The following is a 25701-nucleotide window of genomic DNA, read 5'->3' on the forward strand; positions in this document are numbered from 1 at the left end:
GTAGATTGGAAGTATCTCATGTTGATCTTTCCTAAAATCCACAACCATCTCAGCAGTTTTTTTAGTGTTGAGTACAAGATTATTGGCTTTACACCAGTCACATATTCTTTTCACCTCACTCCGATACAAGTCTTCAGCATTTCCCCTGATGAGACCAATCAGTGTCATATCATCGGCAAATTTCAAGATTTTTACTGAGTCTGCTGAAGAGATGCAATCATTCGTATAGAGAGAAAACAGTAACGGGGACAAAACACACCCCTGAGGTGCCCCGATGTTTGTGACCAAGGTGTCCGAAGTGAATGGTCCAACTTTTACACTCTGTATCCTGGCTGTCAGGAAGTTATAAATCCACAAGCATAAGTTGAGAGGGACTCCAAGAGCTAGCATTTTCTTATGAAGTAAATTCGGATCAATGGTATTGAACGCTGAGCTAAAGTCCATGAAAAGAATCCGGACATATGAGTGCAGTTCATCTGTATGATCCAAAATGTACTTCAGTGCCAGATTGACAGTGTCGTTTGCCGAACGATTCTCCTTATAGGCAAACTGAAGCGGTTCCCATAGCTTCTGCGTGAATTTTATCAGGTGGGACATCATAATTCTTTCGAAGACTTTCATAGCTACAGATGTGAGTGCTACTGGTCTATAGTCGTTCAAGTCAGAGGATCCCACTTTCTTGGGGACAGGGATAATTGTGGAACTTTTCCAACACTGAGGTACAACGCACTCTTTCAGTGACACATTGTATATATTTGTCAGTATAGGGGCAAGCTGGGTAGCACATACTTTCAGACACATTGGAGATACACCATCAGGGCCAGGTGCCTTTTTGACCTTAAGTCCCTTCAGGATGCGTATCACCTCTGCCTCGGAGATCACTACTTGGGTGTTGCACAATTAATGATCTTTATATGAACAGACTGAGGAGCTTAGAGATGAATAGCCACTGTGTGTAGAGCTTGCCTCAAATCTGCAGTAGAATTCTTTTAACTCTGCTGCCAGACTTCTGCTGGGGTTCACTATAGTGGGGTGGCTTTTATAATTGGTGACCTCTCTTAATCCTCTCCATGCAGATCTAGTATCTTTTGATGAGAACCTTTCCTCCAGAATCTTTGCATACTCGTGTTTGGCTAACTTGATCTCTTTAGATAGCGAGTTCCTAAGTTTCTTGAATTGAATGCTATATGGGGCCCATCATACACTGGAGCATCATCCATTTGGCCTATCATATACTGGAGCATTCCAAATGGGGCACATCAGACACTGGAGCAGCATTTACAGGGCCCATTATACACTGGAGCATTAGAAATGGGGCAAATTATATATGGAGCATTATTTGGGCCCATAACACACTGGAGCATCATCCATTGAGAACATCATATACTGTAGCATTATGTGGAGCTCATCATATACTGTATGGAACAATATATGAGACCAATTATTCTGTATGGAGAAATATATGGGGCTCATTATTCTGTATGGCGCACTAGGTCGTGGCCATAACACTGTATGGAGTAATATACTGTCCGTTTTTGAGTTATTGTAGAATTCAAAATAGATATCAGTCATGTCATGTAAGCAGTGAAGTATTTTTCATTGTACTATACCTATATTTCTGTGCCGTATTGGAGCATTATGAATTTTGGTATGTGTTAAAAGGGCGCACTGACACTCTTTGGCCCAGGGCACACAAAAACCTGGCGCCAGCCCTACCCCCCACAACTTTAGCCAAATAACCCCCAATTTTCAATGCGTAACTATTATTATAAAGTAAATTAAGGTTGACAAGCTTAAGTAATAAGAATTGATGTCGTTGGCATTGAAATGGGCACTGTAGGTGTGTTTACTGTCCTCCACTCCCTGCCGACTTTGCTTCCCCATTGACTTGCATTGGGTTTCGTGTTTCAGTCGGACCCCGACTTTTCCCTATAGTCGGCCATTTTGTTCGACCCGACTTTTAAGAAAGTCGGGTTTCATGGAACCCGGCTCGACCCGAAAAAAGGCAAAGTCGCTCATCTCTACCTGTGATCCATGGACTGCGCAGATCTAACTCCATTCGTGGGGCCGTCACCATTCTGTTCCATCCGACCCCTTGATGAGGTTTAGTCTTTTTCAGAGAGGGGTTTGAGGACGGATCGGTGAGCTGGATAAAGCAGCTCCCCAAAAAACATTGTTATATGAGGACTTCAGGAACTGGACGTAGTTCTGCATGCTGCGGTTGGTGCCTTTGGACTGTTCCAGTCTTTCTTTCAGATCCTGTAAGCGACTCTGAAACCGTCGCTCAGCCTGGACGGGAGAAGAGGTAGCAAAGTGGGATCTTGCAAATAAGCCAGAACCTCAAAAAGTAAACTAACAACCACTGAAAATAGCAAACATCTATAGGAATACGGGGTACGGCTCGAACTCGGCACACACGTTGTCACCTTCCAGTACTGTCTCCACTGCACCGGCCATACGGTGGGGGGATAGGAAGAGGGAGAGGTGTCTATCATAAATGGTTAAAATAATCTTCGTATATGGTTTTATTGAAACTAATGAATTAAAGATGGCCAAATTCACATTATACAGCCCTGTAACTCTCATATATTCAGTAGCTGCCCTTAATCCTTACCCACCAAAGTACAGGTGCCCCTTCTTATAAAGGTGTTATATGGAGGTACTGGAGCAGTGGTCGAGCGTGCGCACAGCCGCTCCATTTTGTTCTGTTGGGATGATCAGGTTGGGTCCAAGCAGTCGCACACCCACCGATCAGCAGGTATTCACCTTTTCTGCTTGTTTTCAATGGACAACCCCTTTAAGAGGTACATTCCCAGTGCATTTTCCACAGTCTTCATTTTACAGTGTTGGCATTGAGCTTGAGACTTAAGAAATTGCATGCACACATTGCTAAAACGTGGCATGTCTGCAGCACAGATGCTACGCGAGAACAAACCTTAAAAAGATTAAGGGAGTACGTCTGGCCATGCACATAAGACAGCAGTCTGCTGTACCTTCACGATTAGCTGAAAGCCATTCTTCCTAACCTCATCCGCTTATTTCATTTAAAAGATGGGTCTCGCATTAGAAAAACATGGCTGCCTTCTTCTGAAAACAGCGCCACCTTTGTCCACAGGTTGTGTGCGGTACTGCAACTTAGTCCCATTTACTGCATCATAACTGTGCTGCAAAACCAGACACAACAGACGGACCAATGGGGCTTGTTTCTTCCAGAAACGGCATTTTCTGGTGTCCAAATCTTATACATTTATGGCAGATCTATAGGATATGCTATAAATGTTTGACACATGCACGCCTACAATGAAAAAGAGGATCACGCATGTTGAAAAGCAACATCTCCGACCCGCTGACATCTGCCATTGTTGTAGAGCTGAGGATACTCCTATATACATGGGGTGGTCATCCCGTCCTGCAGGCATTTGTCCGTTGTGTATGGCCACAACGCTGAGGTTAGCACTCCTTGTAGATACTGGTGGTCTGCAGGTCACCACCTGTAGGGATAAGAAATGTGATATATCCATTCTGACATTCACATGCTGCTGAACCCACAACTTACGTCTTCTTTGCTGCGGCGGAATTGGTATAATTCAGTTTTGGTTCTGCTCAGTTGCGTCTTCAGATCCAGGATTTTGGATTGTGTGACCCTCTTTTTGGACGACGCTCGCTCTCTGGTCTGCTCTACCTAAAAAAACAAAACAATGTAGTGTTTTCGATTAGGGCTTAGAAAATTATGTCAGTGGGATATCTTCTATAGTGATTGCTCGATGCAGTGCCATTGCCTTACGCCCCTTGTATACACTCATAGCCCATAAGCCGAAAGGTTCCATAGACCGCTGTTCACCCACAGAAGGCTAAAAAGGGTGTGTATGATAAATATGCCTGCCCTAACGTGCGAATGCAGGTTGCACAGATCTTAAAAGGGAGTATGATTGCATAAAATGACTGTTCAAACCAAGCACAGTTGCTTAGTGCACCCTTGGTGTGGCCAAACAGTTCAGTGTGTTTTCCCTCACACTTGTTTTCCCATCTATCTCAGCCCTAGTTCTCCTTGATTGACAGCTTTGGCTTTACAGGAGCCAGAGGAGGGGGGTGATAGATGTAAAACAAGTAATTAGGAAGGCGCACTAAACTGCTCTGTGGCGCCAAAAGTGCACCCTGCCCCTTGGTGCTTGGTTTGAACAGTCATAAATGTCTCTACTTACCTGTTTACGGGAATCCTCGATGGCTGCCTCCAACTGGTGAGATAGAAAGGCGCACTCCCGAGTTTTCTCCTCCAGGCGAAACTGATTCTGATGAATCTTCTCTTCTCGTTTGGTCACAACTTGTGTAAGTTCCCGGTTCTGAGTTCCAGACTCGTCCAGTCTCCTTCATGAGAAGAGCATTGCGTAAAGTTTAGCCATGTGGGTGAGTGTGCAACACCATTGCTTGGTCTGTGTCATGTCTTGTGCAGGTTAGGGGACCGTACAGGACACAAGGGTCCTCTCTGATGCCCATGTGTCGGGTCTCGCAGTATGCATGCCCAGAGTGCAGACACCTGGCGCCCTTATGTTACAGATCACTTACCTTTCTAATTCTTCTAGTTTTAGAGCTTGAAGTTTATTCTCCACCATTGCAGACTGACAGCGATCTCTTGTGGACTCCATCTTGTCTCCTTGATGCTCCATCTACAACATGAACAAAAGGTAGAGCCATTTGTATTCATTGACAACTTACTCTGCAGGTTATTGGTTGTCAGCCAGCTCTCCGAGACGCCTCTATCCCTTGGTCTGCTTCCTACATTCTCTGTCTGGCGTTTTCTAATCCAGAGTCTGATGGTCCGGTACTGTATGAGAACTGTAGTTTTGACTCCTTTCCTACCAAAAGTCCACCTCGCTTCTCCAGCATCTTCACGGCAGAGCCTGTTCCTTACCAGAATCCGCAAATTGGAGATGATGGAATAAAGCTCGGCATTCTTCTGCTCGTACCCCTGCAGCTGGTCCTGGCAGTCCTGATGCTTCAGCTCCGTCCTCTTCAGCATCTCTGGTAGCTTTTCCAGTTCCTCCAAACAATTCTGAAATTTTCGATGAAAATGGAGACAATGGGGAGGCTATTTTAAGATACACCTACATGCAGGGAAAAGGCTAGTCTACGGGAACTGTTCTGGAAACTGGTGGACACAGACACCAAGAAGTTGGATCTCTCCATGGAGTAAAAAGTGGATGTGCCTGGTCCCAGAGATTGGCATCGCTTCATGTCCCAAATACAGCCATAGGTCTGGTGCTCAATTACAAGGGTTGTCCAGTTTGGCAAATCCATTTCCATACACGCCATTAGTTAGTTAGTAGAGGGGGTCCATGTCTTGGTCTGAGTAGTTACCAGTGGACCCTTCTGTCTGAAATGTTACAAACCATTGATATGAATGGGCTCAGTGTAATACTTCACCTTCTTCTATGGTGGCGCTGCAGGAAAACTAAACACTTACCAGCAGGAGTTCCCACAGATCAGTGGAGGGTCCCAGCAAGGGGGACTTATTGTGATCACCTTATTGTCAAGGGAACCTTGTAACAAGTACGGATTGTCCTGTCCGGAGAACCTCTCTCATGCACATTGCAGATGGATGGCACAGAAGTGCAGAGAATCGACATCAGATACAATCGTTTTACTAAGTTGGAATATTCAAGTAGCCATATGTAAGAAAAAAAAGTTTGAGACCTCATAAAAACTTCATTGTTTCAGGCCAATCCTGTAATCTTCAGTAGCCGGCGCTGAACATCTGCTGGACCGGTTGTCCGATGCCTCAGTATTGTTACTAGTAATGTCCGATAACTTAATATCTTCATGAACTTAAACATATCTGGTAATAGAAAAACTCTAAATGTCCCATCCTCCATTGTGTTTGTATCCAGCAATGCCCAGAACACATCGGATTATGCAAACGGAAGCCCTGGCGGGTACATGTCTGGACTGTACCTCCAAAGTTTTACTATGCCCATACACTTTACATAAGGCAACTGATCTACTAATATTGCCCCACCATAGACATTAGAGGGGGCAGCATATGGGGCTTTAGGTTATTGTATAAGGCTGCATTCACACATCGGTCTCTCATGCTCTGTGATTCACGGACCAGCAGGAGACATCGTCCTATATACCTATGAGGCTGCTGAGTTCGGGTCAGAAGACCCTCGTCCAGTCTGTCAATGCGGCCTAAGGGTGCCGTGCGGTCTGCCGTGTCCCAAAGCTGGCTGGTCAATATGAGCCGAATGCTGTGGCGCCTACGTGAGGCTTGTAGCCACCACACTGCAGCCGTGGCACATGTAGGACTGCATGTGTACCCTTTATTAGAAGTTATAACCTATTAGCTAAAGAATTGTCCGGGATTAGAAAAACATGGCTGCATTTCCCTTTCAAAGACAATTCCAGCAATACCTTCACATGGTCAGGCCGTTTTTGAGAAACCAGAATTTGACTTAATATGCAAATGAAGCTGAAGAGCTAAGGTAGATCTGAAGCCTCGGTCACTCTGGCTCTATTCACCGCGCCTCGTCATCTGGACTCGGTGCTTGACCCGGGGAGTAAAGCGTACTTTGTTTGCATTTTATAAAACTGCAGCTAGGGGACGGGTTTTCCGAAATCGGGAAAAAACTTTAAGATGAATAGTGCAGATGCAACCCCACAGTCATCCTGCAGTCGGGTGGTGCTGTTTTGAAGCCATATTTGGTAATCCATGCCAACCTCTTTAAATAAATCACTTATACCTGCTCTAGCGCCACATTAATTTCCTCCTTCATATTCTTATTCTCCATGTCCGATCTTTCCAGCCGGACGCACATTTGATCGGCTTCCTCACGATTTTTCTTTATCTATAGGAGAGAATTAGTGGGGTCTTTATTGATTGAACATGGGCGGTTGTGCAGCTTTCTCAGGGTGTCGCTAAGTGGTCCATGCTGTGGTAGGTAGTAGGAACAGTGTTGGTTTACATAGTGTATATTAGATTATCAGCCATTACTAGGTACCAAGGGGGAACAAACCTGATCCTTGTAGGTGTCTACAAGACCCTCGTACTGCCGCAGAGAGCCCTTGAGCTGCTGCACCTCGCTTTGAACCAGTCAGCTTCTCCTCCACTATGGTTAGTTGTGCCTAGATAATAGTAATAGATCAGCACCATTCCTCCGACCGCTACCCTGTGTCCCTCGACCGCTGAAGCCAATCAACACTGAACAGTTGCGGCCTTCAGTATTCCATCAGAGAGGATGTAAAGGCTGCAGCTGATTGGTGGTCGCCGATTGACTGTAATGGTCACATGATGTAGTCATGTGAATCCGGGGAAAACCAGTTTTGTGATTGGAGGAACGGCTCCAGGAAGCCAGTATGCCCTTTTTTTTCTGCTACAGCAGAGCTGTGAAGAAATTATCCAGGGGTAGGCAACCCCTTGAAATATCACTATATGGGTCATAATACGTTACCAATAATGTATTTGCCATTTACTTTTTATTAAGCCAGAGGCGTAGCTAAGGTTTTGGTTCAGAGGGGGGCGAAGCTTCTGAGTGGGCCCCTAACCAGGTAACCTTGATTACAACCTGGGTGACGCACCCTAATAGTGGAGAACCTCAGCAGAGGACAGCACTGTTGCTGAATATAATTTCTAAATAAAGGCCAATATTGATATTACCGCCATATAGTCAGTGGTAGATACCAGTCCTACAGAACATATAAGTGATTACAGCAGTTACAGATGGTGACTTACCGCTGATGTTCTTTCTGATGGAATTGTTCACTTTTTACGTCTTTTCCATCTGGCTCAGACTGCCATGACAACTTCTTCCAGCCAGGACTCGTCTGCAGAGATTACAACAAAGACATATTTCACTTCTCATATTTTCAGCACTGTCACCAATGGGACTATTCCCAACTCCTCATTCTGTTGATACCCCAATGCTGAGCTGCTGCTGCCGTATGTGTCCCTATTACTGCACCTGATGCCCCAATACTGAGCCGCTGCTGCCGCATGTGTCCCTATTACTGCACCTGATACCCCAATGCTGAGCCGCTGCTGCCATATGTGTCCCTATTACTGCACCTGATACCCCAATACTGAGTTGCTGCTGCCGCATGTGTCCCTATTACTGCACCTGATACCCCAATGCTGAGCCGCTGCTGCCATATGTGTCCCTATTACTGCACCTGATGCCCCAATGCTGAGCCGCTGCTGCCATATGTGTCCCTATTACTGCACCTGATACCCCAATACTGAGTTGCTGCTGCCGCATGTGTCCCTATTACTGCACCTGATACCCCAATGCTGAGCCGCTGCTGCCGCATGTGTCCCTATTACTGCACCTGATGCCCCAATGCTGAGCCGCTGCTGCCATATGTGTCCCTATTACTGCACCTGATACCCCAATACTGAGTTGCTGCTGCCGTATGTGTCCCTATTACTGCACCTGCTGTGTGGTTCTTTGTGACCTCTAAATTCTAAAGCAACCCTCTAGAATATAGTAATGCCTGGTTGAAAGTGCCCTTGAAAACAGTGCCCACATTTTGTCCCCTAGGAAGTAATACTGCCATTTGTGCGCCTTTGACAGTCACAGTAACCTGAGTTCTCCTATAGCAATAAGTGCCCAATTTACATTTAATAATGTCCCAAGTCTCCCCCTAGTACAGCTCCCCTATACACAGTATAATGCTCTCTTATACAGTGTAAAAAAATGACAGTTTGGGCAAAACAATAGCGTTTAGCAAGCATTTTTAGCTTGCAGAATGCTTGCGCTTTTCCAAGTGATTTGAAGCATCACTTGGAAAACTGATTGACAGGTTGGTCACACTTGTCAAGCATAGTGCTTGACAAGTGTGACCAACTTTTTACTATTGATGCTGCCTATGCGGCATCAATAGTGAAAGATAGAACGTTAAAAATAATTAAAAAAAAAATAAAAAAGTGATATACTTACCCTCTGACGGCCCCCCAGAGTCCTCAGCGATGGTCCCAGTACGTTCCGCAATGCATCCCTGGGAACAGAACATATCGGGAGCATCGCTGAGGACTCCGGGGGCCGACAGAGGGTAAGTATATCACTATTTTTAATTTTAATTCTATTTTTCACAGAATTATTGTACCCAAGGCATGAAGGAGAGTCTCCCCTCCTCCAGACCCTGGGTACCTTCTGCACATGAAACGCTCACTTTACGCATGGTGGGCATAGCCACATGTGGAAAGTGAGCGTTTCAATGCATTCCGCCGCGATTCTGCAGAAATAATGAACATGCTACGGATTTTAACGCTATGCGATTCCGCAGCGGTAAAATCCGCAGCATGGTCACAGCAACTGCGGAATCCCATAGGACTGCATGGGGATGCATTTTTCTTTTTTAGTGTTCCCACAGCTGCAGAAACGCGATGGAATCGCTAAACAAACGCAACGTGGGCACACAGACTAATAATTACACGCCGGCACAAACAGCCGCTGAGATAAGGTGATCAATACACTGGTTTAACCCTCCCTCTGCCTGCCAGGGAGGATGCGCCGCTTTCTCTGCACAGGTCAGTGACTGCAGCCAGCGGTGCGATCTCTAGTTTGCACTTTTCCTGGTTTTCTCTCAGTCCCAAAGTGCAATAAATTCCCAGGCCAAGACAATGCATCGCCATATAGCGCATCAGTGACCGCTGCAAAGTGCCTGGAAACTATGGAACACGTAAGGAGAGCATCATGCAATGAACATTACATCCCAATAGCAGTAAGTTGTATGTATATATCCAAAGCAACAGATTAGACATATCAAATAGTAAATGACATGTGCTAACATACTCATCAGTCCACATGCTGTATGCAGTGTGTCCACTGGTCCTGGTGCTGCTCCTCGGCTGTCAGGCTTCTCCCCAGGCAGGCAGAAGCAGACGAGTGCAGATGCATACAGTGAGCCGAGCTCACAGGTAGATGCAGAGCCCTGCTGCATCCAGGCTGCTGCTGCTGCTGTAGCTGATGACTTCTCTGCAGCAGGGAGCTTTCAAGGAGAGCGCGCTCAGCCAGGATTGGCTGAGTGGCCTCCCTTCCCCCTCTCCTCCACAGACTGCAGAAGAGCGGTCACATGACTCACTCCCTGCACTCTGATTGGAGGCCTGTTATTCCATCTGTTAACTCCCTGTGATCAGGTTTTGTACCGTGCATGTTACTTAGATACATGCGCAGTACAAACGCAGGGGAAATAAAAGATGATCATTGACCGGAGGCAGCTCTGGGTGGGCCCCCTCAGAGCGCAGGGCCCGGGGCGACCGCCCCCTCTGCCCCCCTGGTAGCACTGATTACTGATTAAAGCGCAAAACAAACACGCAGAGTTATGCGATTTATTCATAGTATGGCACCACCTGGTGTTTAAAGTGTATAACAATGTGTGCGTCGGTTAACTATGTCCCAGAAATATTTCGCTGTGTTTCGGGACATAGATAACCGGCGCATGCGCAGTAATGCTTTTAGGCTTTGCCCGCAGTTGGGCAAAGCATACTGCGCGTGCGCGAGGCAAGATTGCATTGCGCACGCGCGGACTATGGAGGACACCTACTCCAATTCCAGAAAATATTGCGGACGGCGGCCAAGGATGGGGAGGAGGAATGGATAGCAAACACCGGCCATCGGACCAGACAGAAGTCATTTACATAGCCTGCCAAATTCAGGTGACAGGTTCCCTTTAAGTGTGTTAGGGACCGAGAGTTTCTTCCACTCTATCCTAATGAGGGAAAGTAGATTCTTATGTATCGGAAATACTCGATGTCTACACTCCTCTAACCCACTAAACATAGAGTCCTGGATCAACAAGGATTCTCTAGGATCTGATGACCTTAAGCAACTTTCCTGTATCTTCATACTGGAAGAATAGACTCCCATATTCATCCTCATATGAGGATGAGTCTGAATAAAAACAATTAATTCCTTGGAATCTTCTCAGGGTATGTGCAGACGATCCGTAAACTCTGCGGGTTGAACGCTACGTACTTGTGCAACTTTCCAAATGTTATAGCATAGTGGATGGGATTTCAAGAAATCCCATGCCCACTATGTGTGGAGATGCGAGTCTCCGCAAGAGAAATTTCACTCGTAGAATGTATTGGACGCTGTGAATCCGCACGGTTCAGTGATCACATGTGGATTCACCTGTGTTCAATAGACAGCAACACTTTGGACATGCAATGTGTCCAAAGCACTGCCACGTCCGGATCGTCTGCACATACCTCTATTCTTCCTCAGAACTGGTTTCACCAGGGACGTTGCGTTTACTTGAAGAGGAAGAGTGAGTTTTAATCTAACACTTTTCTCTTTTTTAATGGTTTTGTTAACTTCTTCCTTAATTAATGTTTTAATGTCCTGGAATAAGGATGGAGACTCTTCAGCTAGTGTTTTCTCAATCCAGGAACAACAGAGCCTCTTTGTATATGAGTCGGGCAACCTTTCCTTATATAAGGCACATTCCCTGTTTTCACTACTCTTTGCTGTAAGCTTATCCTAGGGAATACATCAATAACAACAAATCAGTATATAAACGGATTCCAGGTAATCAATTTTACACATTTCTCCCCCATGAGTCGCTCTATGACTTATATAATTATTTGCACTATAATGAACAATATCTGGTTTTGATTGTTGGAGAATATAATACGATTTTTGAAAGTTCAAGTGTTTCTACTCCTCATATGGAAATAAAAATCTGAAATGGGAACCGGCTCCGCTCCGTACACCTCGTACACAAGCGTCTCCGCTCCGTACACCTCATATCCACGAGGGTCCGCCCCGTACACCTTGTACACACGTGGCTCCGCTCCGTACACCTCGTACACAAGCGTCTCCGCTCCGTACACCTCATATCCACGAGGGTCCGCCCCGTACACCTTGTACACACGTGGCTCCGCTTCGTACCACGCTGCTCAGCTCCGTACACCTCGTACCTACGTGTCTCCGCCCTGTACACCTTGTACACACGTGGCTCCGCTTCGTACCACGCTGCTCAGCTCCGTACACCTCGTACCTACGTGTCTCCGCCCTGTACACCTTGTACACATGCTGTTACGCTCTGTACACCTCGTACATGGCTCCGCCTTTACACCTCGTACACACGTGGCTCGCTCCGTACACCTCGTACACACGACTCTGCCCTGTACACACGCGGCTCCACTCTGTACACCTCATACACAAGCGTCTACGCTACGTACACCTCGTACACACGTGGCTCCACTTCGTACACACGCTGCTCCGCTCCGTACACCTTGTACCTACGTGGCTCCGCCCTGTACACCTTGTACACACGCTGTTACGCACTGTACACCTCGTACAACATGGCTCCGCCTGTACACCTCGTACACACGGCTCTGCCCTGTACGCACACGGCTCTACTCCAAACGCCTGGTATACACACGACTCCGCTCCGTACTCCCCATACATACACGGTTCTGCCCCGTACACATCATACATACACAACTCTGCTCCGTACACCTCGTACACACTCGGCTCTGCTCCGTACACCTCGTACACACACGGCTCTGCTCCGTACACCTCGTACACACACGGCTCTGCCCTGTACACACGCGGCTCCACTCTGTACACCTCATACACAAGCGTCTACGCTACGTACACCTCATACACACACGGCTCCGCTTCGTACACACGCTGCTCCGCTCCGTACACCTCGTACCTACGTGGCTCCGCCCTGTACACCTTGTACACACGCTGTTACGCACTGTACACCTCGTACACACGGCTCTGCCCTGTACACACACGGCTCTACTCCATACGCCTGGTATACACACGACTCCGCTCCGTACTCCCCATACATACACGGTTCTGCCCCGTACACATCATACATACACAACTCTGCTCCGTACACCTCGTACACACACGGCTCTGCTCCGTACACCTCGTACACACGCGGCTCTGCTCCGTACACCTCATACACACGCGGCTCTGCTCCGTACACCTCGTACACACGCGGCTCTGCTCCGTACACCTCGTACACACGCGGCTCTGCTCCGTACACCTCGTACACACGCGGCTCCGCTCCGTACACCTCGTACACACGCGGCTCCGCTCCGTACACCTCGTACACACGCTGCTCCGCTCCGTACACCTCGTACCTACGTGGCTCCGCCCTGTACACCTTGTACACACGCTGTTACGCACTGTACACCTCGTACACACGGCTCTGCCCTGTACACACACGGCTCTACTCCATACGCCTGGTATACACACGACTCCGCTCCGTACTCCCCATACATACACGGTTCTGCCCCGTACACATCATACATACACAACTCTGCTCCGTACACCTCGTACACACACGGCTCCACTCCGTACACCTCGCACACACACGGCTCTGCTCCGTACACCTCGTACACACACGGCTCCACTCCGTACACCTCGCACACACGCGGCTCCACTCCGTACACCTCGTACACACACGGCTCCGCTCCGTACACACGCTGCTCCGCTCCGTACACCTCGTACACATACGGCTCTGTACACATACGGCTCTGTACACATACGGCTACGCTCTGTATACTTCGTACACACGGCTCTGCTCCGTACACCTCGTACACACGCGGCTCTGCTCCGTACACCTCGTACACACGCGGCTCTGCTCCGTACACCTCGTACACACGCGGCTCTGCTCCGTACACCTCGTACACACACGGCTCTGCTACATCCACCCTGTAAACCCCTCCTGACCCCACACAGAAACTTCCCCTCATCCAGCACCATGACAACCAGCACAGCAGAGTCCTGCATACACTGAGGCCCCTGATCATGTGGCCCCTGACTCCTCCCCTCCTGTGACCTCATCCCAGGTCCTGTGCGCACAGAGCAGCCATATATGTGGTGTGCGGCTCTGCAGGTGGAGGTAGGTGCTGGAGATTCCCCATTACTGGGCTGCACAGGGAGCAGTAACCCCTCCATTCCCGGAGATGGCGCCCCCTGCAGGTGGAGGTAGGTGCTGGAGATTCCCCATTACTGGGCTGCACAGGGGGCAGTAACCCTTCCATTCCTGGAGATAGCGCCCCCTGCAGGTGGAGGTAGGTGCTGGAGATTCCCCATTACTGGGCTGCACAGGGAGCAGTAACCCCTCCATTCCCGGAGATAGCGCCCTCTGCAGGTGGAGGTAGGTGCTGGAGATTCCCCATTACTGGGCTGCACAGGGGGCAGTAACCCCTCCTTTCCCGGAGATAGCGCCCCCTGCAGGTGGAGGTAGGTGCTGGAGATTCCCCATTACTGGGCTGCACAGGGGGCAGTAACCCCTCCATTCCCGGAGATAGCGCCCCCTGCAGGTGGAGGTAGGTGCTGGAGATTCCCCATTACTGGGCTGCACAGGGGGCAGTAACCCCTCCATTCCCGGAGATAGCGCCCCCTGCAGGTGGAGGTAGGTGCTGGAGATTCCCCATTACTCGGCTGCACAGGGGGCAGTAACCCCTCCATTCCCGGAGATAGCGCCACCTGCAGGTGGAGGTAGGTGCTGGAGATTCCCCATTACTGGGCTGCACAGGGGGCAGTAACCCCTCCATTCCCGGAGATAGCGCCCCCTGCAGGTGGAGGTAGGTGCTGGAGATTCCCCATTACTGGGCTGCACAGGGGGCAGTAACCCCTCCATTCCCGGAGATAGTGCCCCCTGCAGGTGGAGGTAGGTGCTGGAGATTCCCCATTACTGGGCTGCACAGGGGGCAGTAACCCCTCCATTCCCGGAGATGGTGCCCCCTTATGGTGGCACTTGCAGCTACATTCTGGCCTCCAGTCCCCCACCATTTCCTGGTGCAGACCTAGTGGGACAGAGTCTGTTGGCTTCAGCTGTACTGAGTGGACAGTGGACCCTTTTTACCTGCGCCCAGCTATAAAGTCAGTGTATTTACTGTATATGTTACTTATTTCTATAGCACCAATATATTCCAGAGCACTTTACAGTACAGAGGGGACTTGTACAGAAATAAAGACATAAGAGATAACTCCGATACTGAGAGCAGTGAGGTTCCTGCTCTCAAGCTTACAATCTATGAGGAAATGAGAGAAACACAAAATGTAAATGGTAAAAAGTGCTTAATTGTACGGTTCGGCCATCCATGAAATACACGGGGATTCACATAATGCTGCATGGAGCGGCCACCGGCCATTGTGTGTACAGTACAGCCATGGAGGGTAACCACGATGGGAGGGACCAGATACTGAGGAAAAGTTAAGAAGGGAGAGCAGTCTAAAGAGATGTGTTTTTAGGGAATGCCTCAAACTATGGTAGTCAGAGATGAGGGAGGAGACATAAGGCAGTGCAGAACTGTGTGGACTTTTTTGGGTGGGAGGGAGAAGTTTATATTGCACTCTGCAGCAGATGGGCAACCAGTGCAATGACTGGCACAGGGTGGAGGCATTGGTGTAAGAGCTAGACATAAATATGACCTTTGCTGCTGTATTCTGAATAAATTGGAGAAGAGAGAGAAGCGATGTACGCCATGGCCAAATGTACAACGTGCACCCAGCTCGCACAGCAGTACGCACCCTCAAACGGCTGGTCAAGGATTGCATACATGCGACAAAATGTACAATGGATGGCGTTGTCAAAAAAGGAAGCACATTTTGCTAACAGGGATTGCTGAAACCTTGGAATATAAACAAGGAAATGGAACTGTGAATTAGTACAAGCTAACCATTTCTAAATTCACATGTACACACTTAAGGAGAACCTGTCAGAAGGATTTTGCGAAGTAAAGTACAGATGTGGCCTTGTTATACTGATTAAAATGATATTGTGGTGAAGAAATCAGTTTAATCTGTGTTTAAAGGTTTCTTGTAATATCTTCATGCATCGGGCCGTGGCTAGGACGGCGCTGCCGCAAAGTTTAAAATGGGAAGAAGACCCCAAAGACAGTGAAGGGGCCGGAGCAGAGCTGAAGACTGTTACGTGTTACAGAACCACTCAGCACCCAGAATATGTTGTGCAGTTATATGTATGTATAATAGGTTCCATGGGAGATGCATGTCCCTAATGCATCAGCCCACAGGCTGCGCCCAGCCGCCCCCCTCCCCCCACCTTTGTAATTCCCACAGTAAATATCGGCAGGCTCCGGCCACCTGCGGCTATTGTAATGTATGTCTGGCCTGCCGCTTTTCCATTGGCCTGCCCTCTGTATCTGTGGGATTTATTCTGTGTTCTGTGAGTAAAGTGTTGTCAGACTGGAAATACGTGGAGAAGCAGTGATCTTTTATATGCGCCCATGTAACCAAGGAATTCCAGCCAGCGTCCTTCATTCAGAGTCCAGCCAAAGCAGAGTGGACCTCCGGAAACACGGGGTGGTACTGAAAGAGGTACCCGAGAATGGAAGACCCCGTTACAAAGACCTTACCCACAGGCCCTCCCCAATACACAAAGATATGAATACAAGAAAGCTTCAAACGCAGATTAAACAAAATCCACAAAACTGATTTCTTCACCACAGGTATCATTTGTTATCTTAACAATACTTGTTATTGATTTTTAACATTTAGAATTAGACAATAAAATTATATATACTCTTAGTTTTCAAACGCTTAGGTTTAGTTTCCTTACTTCCATTTTCAAAATGAAAGGATCACGGAGTCATTGAAAAAGAAAAAATAACAAATTCCCCAACTGCACTCCCTCTACCCAGACATTATATTTCCAGTGTTCACTTCTATCTTATCATTCTCTTGACCAAAGTAGCCCCTTGGATGTTGCACTTCCTTATGGAATGGAATATGGCCTTCACTTGGCCTATTGTGTCTTTCCGATTTGGAATAAATTCAGATAACCAATGTTTTAACAAGCTTCTTTTGGCTATTAAACAGATGGAATATTGGGGTTAATTTTTCCTTCTCTTTTTGTTGTACACCTTCCTCACGTCTTCAGTAAAGGAAAAGAAATGGTAACGAATATAGAGGAACATTCTTAACACCCATATTTTCCAATATATGTTTTATGTCCTTCCATAATTTTTGTACTTTAGGGCAGCTCCATAGTCCATGTAGTAAATCTGAATCTTTAAGTTTGCATTTTGGACAATGTGTCTGATGATTTCTCATATTTTTGGATATTGGTATATATATTGGCCTATATTGCTCTATCCTAACTGTCCCTCAAAACCTCACTCATAATATTCTTCCATACTACCCAGGGGAGTATCTAGGGGGGAGCGGCCGGGGCAGTTGCCCCGGGCGCAGCCAGCAGGGGGGCACAGTCGGGCCGCCAAATGCAGCGGTCCGCAGTATCCTCCCTGGCGGCTGTGTTCTGCCGCCCCCCTGGCCTGAGAGTCGGCTGTTCTCTGTGTCAGCTGTCAAGCTGACAGCTGGCGCAGAGAAGGTGCGCGTGCCGGCTCCCAGGGAACAATTGTACTGGCGTCTGTATAGACGCCAGTACAATTGCAGCTCTGACCGCCGGGCCAGAGCGACGTCAGCAGCGTGACATGTCATGTGATCACGCTGCTGACATCACTCCCCGGCGCCCAGAGTGAACGCTCAGCACTGGTGGTAAGTGTGCTCCAATTTTGAGCTGAAGAAACCACCGAAGATGGGGGGTGTTAATGTGTGGGGGTGTTAATGTGTGTGGGGGGTTAATGAGTGGGGATGGGGATTAATGTGTGGGGGGGTTAAAGAATGGGGATGGGGTTAATGGATGGGGGTTAATGTGTGGGGATGGGGGTTAATGTGGGGGGGGTTAATGAGTGGGGATGGGGGTTAATGTGTGGGGATGGGGGTTATTGAGTGGGGATGGAATTAATTTGTGGAGGGTTAATGAGTGGGGATGGGGTTAATGAGTGGGGATGGGGTTAATGAGTGGGGATGGGGTTAATGAGTGGGGATGGGGGTTATTGAGTGGTGATGGAATTAATTTGTGGAGGGTTAATGAGTGGGGATGGGGGTTAATGAGTGGGGATGGGGTTAATGTGTGGGGGGTTAATGAGTGGGGATGGGGGTTAATGTGTGGGGATGGGGGTTATTGAGTGGGGATGGAATTAATTTGTGGAGGGTTAATGACTGGGGATGGGGTTAATGACTGGGGATGGGGTTAATGAGTGGGGATGGGGTTAATGAGTGGGGATGGGGTTAATGAGTGGGGATGGGGTTAATGAGTGGGGATGGGGTTAATGTGTGGGGATGGGGGTTATTGAGTGGTGATGGAATTAATTTGTGGAGGGTTAATGAGTGGGGATGGGGGTTAATGTGTGGAGATGGGGGTTAATGTGGGGGGGTTAATGAGTGGGGATGGGGGTTAATGTGTGGGGATGGGGGTTATTGAGTGGGGATGGAATTAATTTGTGGAGGGTTAATGACTGGGGATGGGGTTAATGTGTGGGGGGTTAATGAGTGGGGATGGGGTTAATGTGTGGGGATGGGGGTTATTGAGTGGTGATGGAATTAATTTGTGGAGGGTTAATGAGTGGGGATGGGGGTTAATGAGTGGGGATGGGGTTAATGTGTGGGGGGTTAATGAGTGGGGATGGGGGTTAATGTGTGGGGATGGGGGTTATTGAGTGGGGATGGAATTAATTTGTGGAGGGTTAATGAGTGGGGATGGAATTAATGTCTGGGGGGGTTAATGAGTGGGGATGGGGGTTAATGTGTGGAGGATTTGGAGTGGGGGGTACATAATGTGTTGGGGGATTTGGGAGTATGGACGGGGGGTTAATGAGTGGGGATGGGGGTTATTGGGGGGGTTAATGAGTGGGGATGGGGTTAATATGTGGGGGATTTGGAGTGGGGGGTACATAATGTGCGGGGGGGATTTGGGAGTGGGGATGGGGGTTATTTAATGTGTGGGGGATTTGGAGTGGGGATGGGGGTTAATGAGTGGGGATGGGGTTAATGTGTGGGGGATTTGGAGTGGGGATGGGGTTAATGTGTGGGGGGGGGGGGGGGCGCCGAACCAAATTCTTGCCCCGGGTGCCAGGAAGCCTAGATACGCCTCTGATACTACCTTCCACCCTACTAGGATTTTTTCCTCAATTTCCTCTCCCTCTATTTGCCTATCCCATGACCTAAATACTGTTTCTAATTTCCTCAGAATTTCTTTGAAACCTGGATAATGTCTATATACTGTGTGTACCTGCTCTGTCTAATAATAGTATCCATTGCGTTTCTTCCCTTACATTTATCAGATGTGCCATAATCATTTCTTTGATTTGTTCGAATTGTAGAAATTGTTTTTTACTAAAGTCAAGTTTTGATGCAATCTCTTCTCTAGTCAACCACTCCTCCTCATGCAATAATATAGCTATTTTGAGTAGCTTCCATTCCTGGAATGATTTGTTCTCCCCTAATTGCCATAACGCTGGATTCTCTCACAAGGGCAAATCCCTTGAAATTCTCCACAATAACTATAATCTTTTTCTAATTCCTTTCCACGTTTCTATTGTGTCCCAGTATACTATTGAGCTTTTAATTTTGCTATGAATTATATTTTGTGGTGTTTGCAATACTGCAACTAAATTCCATGAATTTGCATAGGATTTTTCAAGGGCCGTGTCAGAGAATTTATTAGTATTTTTCAACCAGTCTATTATGTGCCGGGAGATGCACGCCAGGTTGTCTCTTAATTTGCCCTCCCCTCTTTTGTTGCCATCAGCGTTTTTAATTTTATACAGGTTCTCCGACCCTTCCATGTGAATTTCCTGAATTTATGCTCTCCACGTCTACATGTTTTAGGAGAACCGGTATTATCTGTAGTGGATACATGAATTTTGAAATACCATTTTGTATTTAGGTGTATCCTTCCCAATAAGCTCAAAGGCAGATTTTGGCATCTTTCTCGTTCCTGTTGTATTATAGATTTAATGGGTAGAGGGGGAATTTAAATTATAGTCTGTCTCCGTTTTTTTTACCTAACTTTTACTTAACTATACCCAAATATGTGATATGCTTTCCAGCTACCGGAATACCACATATTTCTTTTTTTCCTGTTTCATTCTTTGTCTGACAATTGTAGAATTTTGCATTTGCTTTTATGTAAGGTGAAACCTGAAAATCTATCAAAAACTACAAAGAGATCTAATACTTCTGGCAAATCTCTCTCCACATCTGCCATATAAAGTATTATGTCATCCACAAAATATGGGGCTTTGATCCTCATGCGCCCTACTCTTATTCCTTCAAATACCTCCTGTTATTCCAAGTAGCGTGCCAAGGGCTAAAGTGCTAAATAAAATATAAGCAGTGACAAAGGACACCCCTGGTGCGTCCCTTTCTCGAGCGGGAAGCTTAATGAGAGATGTCCAAGACTTTTAAAAAGTTTCTGAAATTACATGTCGTCTCTACTTTGTATAGTACCTGTCTTATCAAGTTCCACTTTACCTTATCAAAGTCTACTCTGCGTCTAATGTAACTAACTCCGGTTTATCACTCCTGTTCTCTCCATTTTTTTATTGCATCAAAGGTTAATAATGTCCATCTAACATCTGTGACCGTGCTTCTACCCTTCACAAAGCCCACCTGAGCTGATGACCCTAGAGCTGAGAGTATTTCTGCCGACCTGTTTGCTATAAGTTTTGAAATTATTTTAATATCCTGGGTTTATCAGAGAGATAGGTCTATAGGAAGCTGGATCCTCCACGTTTTTCCCATCTTTTCGTATCAAACTTACCGTATAAGAGTGCTATTGGTATCTCCTAATAAGTCTCCACCTTGTAGTATCTCATTAGACCATTAAGTTAGAATAGGAGCTACTTATTAGATCATGACTTTAAAGAAATCACCCCTGAATCCATCAGGATCGGGAGCTTTTCCAGCTGGTAGACCACCAATGGTGCTGTTCACATTTTCCTTTGTAACAGGGGCATTTAGCATTAGGCATTGTAAGTTTACTCAATAAATCTCTGCTTCTGTCCTCTCCTTGTGACTCTTCTGAGTGTAAGTTTGCATAAAAATCCCTACAATTACTTACTAAATGGGAAACTGCTGGGGAAATCAGACATGGAAAAAGACTTAGGCATCTTAGTCAATAAGAAGCTAAATTGGAGTGCCCAGTGTCAGGCAGCTGCCACCAAAGCAAATAGGGTCATGGGATGCATTAGAAGAGGTCTGGGGACACGAGATGAAAACATAATTCTCCCTCCGTACAAATCACTCGTCAGACCACACTTGGAGTATTGTGTGCAATTTTGGACGCCGGTGCTCAAGAAAGACATTACTGAACTTGAAAGGGTTCCAAGGCGGGCTACTAAAATGATAAATGGAGTTGGTTCACTACAATACCCAGAAAGGTTATCAAAATTAGGTCTATTTACTCTAGAAAAGAGAAGACTTAGGGGAGACCTAATATATATGTACAAGTATATCAGAGGGCAATACAGAGATCTCTCCAATGAACTGTTTGTACCAAGGACTGTGACAAGAACAAGGGGGCATTCTCTTCGTTTGGAGGAAAGACAATTTCTGCACCAGCATAGAAGAGGGTTCTTCACGGTAAAAGCAGTGAGGCTCTGAAATTCTCTTCCTGAGGAAGTGGTTAGGATTGAGCTTATGTTTTTGGGATTATCCTTTACTAGACCTTCTTTATTCTTAAAGGGAACCTGTCACCATTTTTGACCGATATAAGTTGCGGCCATTACCTTTCAGCGCTGATATTCAGCATTCTATAATGCTGTACAGTATATCGACCCCTAACCCGACCTGTAAGAGAAAAAAAATAACTTTTCTTATACTCGCCTTCCGGTCCGAGGGGTGTCATCCTTCTTGGTCCGGCACCTCCCATCTTCTTATGATGCCGCCCTCCTGCTTGCTTCGTGTGGATGATGGATCCCTGTGTCATCCACACAGGCTTCCCAGCATTGCGATCCTGCGCTGGCGTACTTATCTGCCCTGTTGAGGTGCTGGGAAACGTCAGAGGCCCAGCGCCTGCGAACTGCAGTACAGGGGCCTGAAATACTCTACTTTGGGGCGACATGTAAAGATGTTAAAACTAATTACAAATATGCGTGTCCATTTGCAAAACGATCGATCAGTTGAGATATTCTGACATCAATTGCCGGAAATTGGGAACGGAAAGATGCCGGTTGATCTGACCTGGACGAATTTCACTGCCTCATAACTTCTGCAATTTAGTGGCGTTAAAAGATGAATTGGTTGAAAAAGTATTTCCCAATACTCAAACCAAATCACGATTGGCTGAGTGAACGAGCTATTCTTGTGGCCAAGAACAAAGAACTTAACAATATTATTCAGTCTAACATTCAAAGCGAGGCAGTCACATACAAGTCCGTTGACACGGTTGTAGAAGCAGATGAAGCGGTTAATTGTCCAACAGAATTTTTGAATTCACTCGGTGTCAGGGATGCCACAGCACGTACTGCAATTGAAAATCTGCATGCCAATTATCATGTTGCTAAATATCAACCAGCCAAAGCTTTGAAACGGCATGTGGCTTGGAGTAAAAAAAATTAATGAGCAATGTCGTAGAAGCAACAATCTTGACAGGACCTTTCAAAGGTGGAGATGTCCTTATTCCTTGCATTCCTATGATTCCAACGGATATGCCATTTCAATTTAAGAGATTGCAATTCCCAATTCGATTGGCCCTGAGCTTTGTTGATTGTGATTGCCAATCTATAGAGTTGTGCGGTTTAGATCTAGACACGGATTGCTTCTCACAAGGACAATTATACGTTGCGTGTTCTAGAGTCAGCAAATCAGACAATCTATATCTACACAGACAATGGAACGACAAAAAATATTGTATACCCACAAGCATTGTAAAATTAAACATATTATAAATGTGCGTTTTCGCTTTTTTTTTTTTTTTTCCATTTAACCAGACTGAGCCACAGCCACGCGTGGTCGGGTACAGCTATTTATTAATAGATATGTAATGGCATTGATTGTTGTTGGAGTCACCACTTGCAACCGGAGACCATAACTCACCATAACTCTCTGGGTGTGATCTAAAGCCCCCGTTACACATAGCGATATCGCTAGCAATATCGCTGTAACGTCACCGATTTTGTGACGCAGCAGCGATATTTCTAGCAATATCGCTATGTCTGATACTTACCTCCGACCGGCTCCCCCGCTGCTCATCGCTGGTCCCGCGAGAACGTCCTGGACCGTTTCTCATCGTCTGCTTCCTGCTGGGCTTCCTGTGGCAGCGACGCGTGGAGCCGGGCGGGAGGACGCAGGATCGCCGCGTCTGACAGGTAAGTAGCGACCCCCGACCCCTGCTATGTCGCTGGTGAGATCTGCCTGTGTGGCAGCTCACTAGCGACCACTTAGCGATGCACCAGCACTCCATATCGTTGTCGGGATCGCTGGTGCGTCGCTAAGTGTAACGGTACCCTTAGACTCAGATTTTGATTCAATTACAAACCTTGTTTTCTAATTGTGTAGACATGAAAAGGGTTGTCCAGTGAAAACAAGTTATCACCTGTGCACAAGATAGTTTTGATAAGTGGATGTCCCACCACTGAGATCCACACCATTTGGCAGTAGAGGATTTTTTTTTTTTGTCTCCAACAAGAGGCAATTAGCATATTTAATTTCTCAGAGGAGCATGCAAGGTATTTAAGACTAATCATACTGGTGTGCCTGACCTAGCATGTCACTCTCCACAAGGAGAAAACTTACCCCTTAGATCCCAGTCTTAGCCTCTCACCTAACCAAATCAGATCCTATACTTTGCACTGACAAGGGGCAATACCCCGATATACTGTGTCTGCAAATTGAGATTTTGATTTGGCTTTCATACTAAGTCATATTGCAAGGCTCGTTAACAGGTCGATATTGACTTGTAGGATTGCTACTTCCAATAGGCACTAGAGTTCTAGTCCTCTTCCTCTTTGAAGAAACAATTTGCATATTTAATTTCCCAAAGGAGCATGCAAGGTGTTAAAAGCCTCCTCATACTGGCATGCCAGACCTGGCATGTCACTCTACACAAAGAGAAAACATATCCCTTATCTCCAACAGAGAACTTGTATCCTCTTTACAAAATAGAGCGACAGTACAGACAACCGATTGCCACTTGATTCAGAGCACCGCACAGCTACATAGGGAATGAATGGTGCAGTGGAGCATGCACACTGCCACTGCTTTGTAACCGAGGTAAACGTTCTCCCAGTCAATGCAGATTCCAACAGTAGGATTCCCGCCAATCCGTAGGTGAAAATTTTGTTTCACCAGATAATTTAACCATTAGGTGTCTATATGGGACAGTGTTAAATGCAAAATCAAAAAAATATATATCCATAGCTACCCCTCACCTCTTTATATAAATTACCAAGTTAATTTGCCAACTTCTGTCCTTGGCAAAACTGTGCTGGCTATCACTTGTAATATTTTTTAGTATACTGTATATCTCTTTGTATGTTTCCCCTTATTGTCTCCAGAAATTGTATTTTTTTAATGATTTTACAATTTTTCATCCTCTTCCTATTCAGGTCCCTATAATATCGGATTCTCTCAGTGGAGATCTTCTATATAAGGAAATTTTCCTGATTGACCATCAAGGATGGATAGTGACAGGGACAAGATGGTGGAGAGGATATTACACCTCACCCTAGAGATCCTCTTCCGACTTACTGGAGAGGTGAGAGATTCTGATGGCATTACATTACCTTATTCTTATCTATGGGAATAACAGATGGACAGAACGGGAGAGGTGAGGACTCTGGAAATGTCTGTAGTGAGATTTATTAATGTGTCTCCATAACCAGGATTACACAGTAGTGAAGAAGACCTCTAGTGAGCACTTTCAAACCCCTGTGTCTGAGGGATGGGGAAGATCCTTGAGCCCGATAACGGAGCCTCCACCTCACCCCCTGATATATGAGGACATCAATGACTGGAACATCCTAGAAATCATCTACAAGATGATTGAGCTGCTGACTGGAGAGGTGACACTGCTGGGAATGTTGGGACATTATACAGTAATGCTATGAAGGGATCGTGGGATAACGGTATCATTGTATGTGTCAGGTTCCTATAAGGTGTCTGGATGTCGCTGTCTATTTCTCCATGGAGGAGTGGGAGTATTTAGAAGGACACAAAGATCTGTACAAGGACATCATTATGGAGGGTCCCCAGCCCCTCACATCACCAGGTAATAAACAGGGCTAAATACGCACAGCCTGTAAATACCTGTATGTAAAGAATGAATTCAGTCCCTGTATGTGTTTCCTCTAGTTATATCCAGAAGGAGGATAACATCAGAGAGATGTCTCCATCCTCTTCTTCCTCAGGACTGTAAACAAGAAAATCCCAATGTTCCTCAGGATCATCAGGTAGATGGAGAGAAGGTGTCATGAGATCTCCCCTATGATGGTCTTGTGTTCAGTCTTCTTTTATCCACAGATAATATATGTTTTCTCCTCGCCACGACAGCACTCACTGCGAGAGGGGATCCGTCCCTAGGAACAGGAAACCTACAGAAATAAAAGAGGCTGTCCCGCTCACCCCCTCAGTTGGTTTCCTGTTCATACGGGAACCTGCAAGAGGAAGATGATACCTGGGCTGTAAGCTGCCTGTGCAGTGTCCATGGAAACGGCAGTAGCTGCAGTTCCAGAGACAGCGTCGGGGGAGTCCTGCTGGTCAGCTCCCCCCTCGTCTGGTAAAGGATGGCGTGAGGCCGGAGTCTGGGGGAGGCCGCCCTGGCTCACGTGGGAGCGCGGTGCAACGGGCACTCATCCGGGAGGAGCAAGGTGCGGGCATTGGCCGCCCGGCTCCTCCATTAGGTTGAGAATCTGCGTGGTGCCTTGGAAGC

The 25701-nt window shown here is 46.7% G+C and overlaps 2 protein-coding genes across 5 annotated transcripts in view; one reads left to right on the top strand and one right to left on the bottom strand.

Annotated features, from left to right (window-relative positions):
• LOC141051042 (uncharacterized) overlaps positions 1-25701 on the bottom strand; it is a 181085-nt gene that overhangs the window by 66842 nt on the left and 88542 nt on the right. The gene's annotated exons all lie outside the window — the stretch shown is intronic.
• LOC141051087 (uncharacterized) overlaps positions 11169-25701 on the top strand; it is a 32569-nt gene continuing 18036 nt past the window's right edge. The window contains exons 1-5 of one of the 4 annotated variants that reach the window (XM_073547952.1): positions 11169-11262; positions 24380-24528; positions 24656-24835; positions 24918-25041; positions 25125-25222. In XM_073547952.1, coding sequence (XP_073404053.1) covers positions 24451-24528; positions 24656-24835; positions 24918-25041; positions 25125-25222 — 480 coding nt within the window. In that variant the 5' untranslated portion in view covers positions 11169-11262; positions 24380-24450. Of the gene's footprint in view, positions 11263-13725; positions 13947-14004; positions 14119-24379; positions 24529-24655; positions 24836-24917; positions 25042-25124; positions 25223-25701 lie in introns of those variants that run through there. The other 3 variants (XM_073547951.1, XM_073547950.1, XM_073547949.1) reach the window with 3 other exon arrangements.

Source organism: Dendrobates tinctorius, unplaced genomic scaffold (assembly GCF_039654945.1).
Source record: "Dendrobates tinctorius isolate UK_male_01 unplaced genomic scaffold, ASM3965494v1 ptg000155l, whole genome shotgun sequence".
NCBI lineage: Eukaryota > Metazoa > Chordata > Amphibia > Anura > Dendrobatidae > Dendrobates > Dendrobates tinctorius.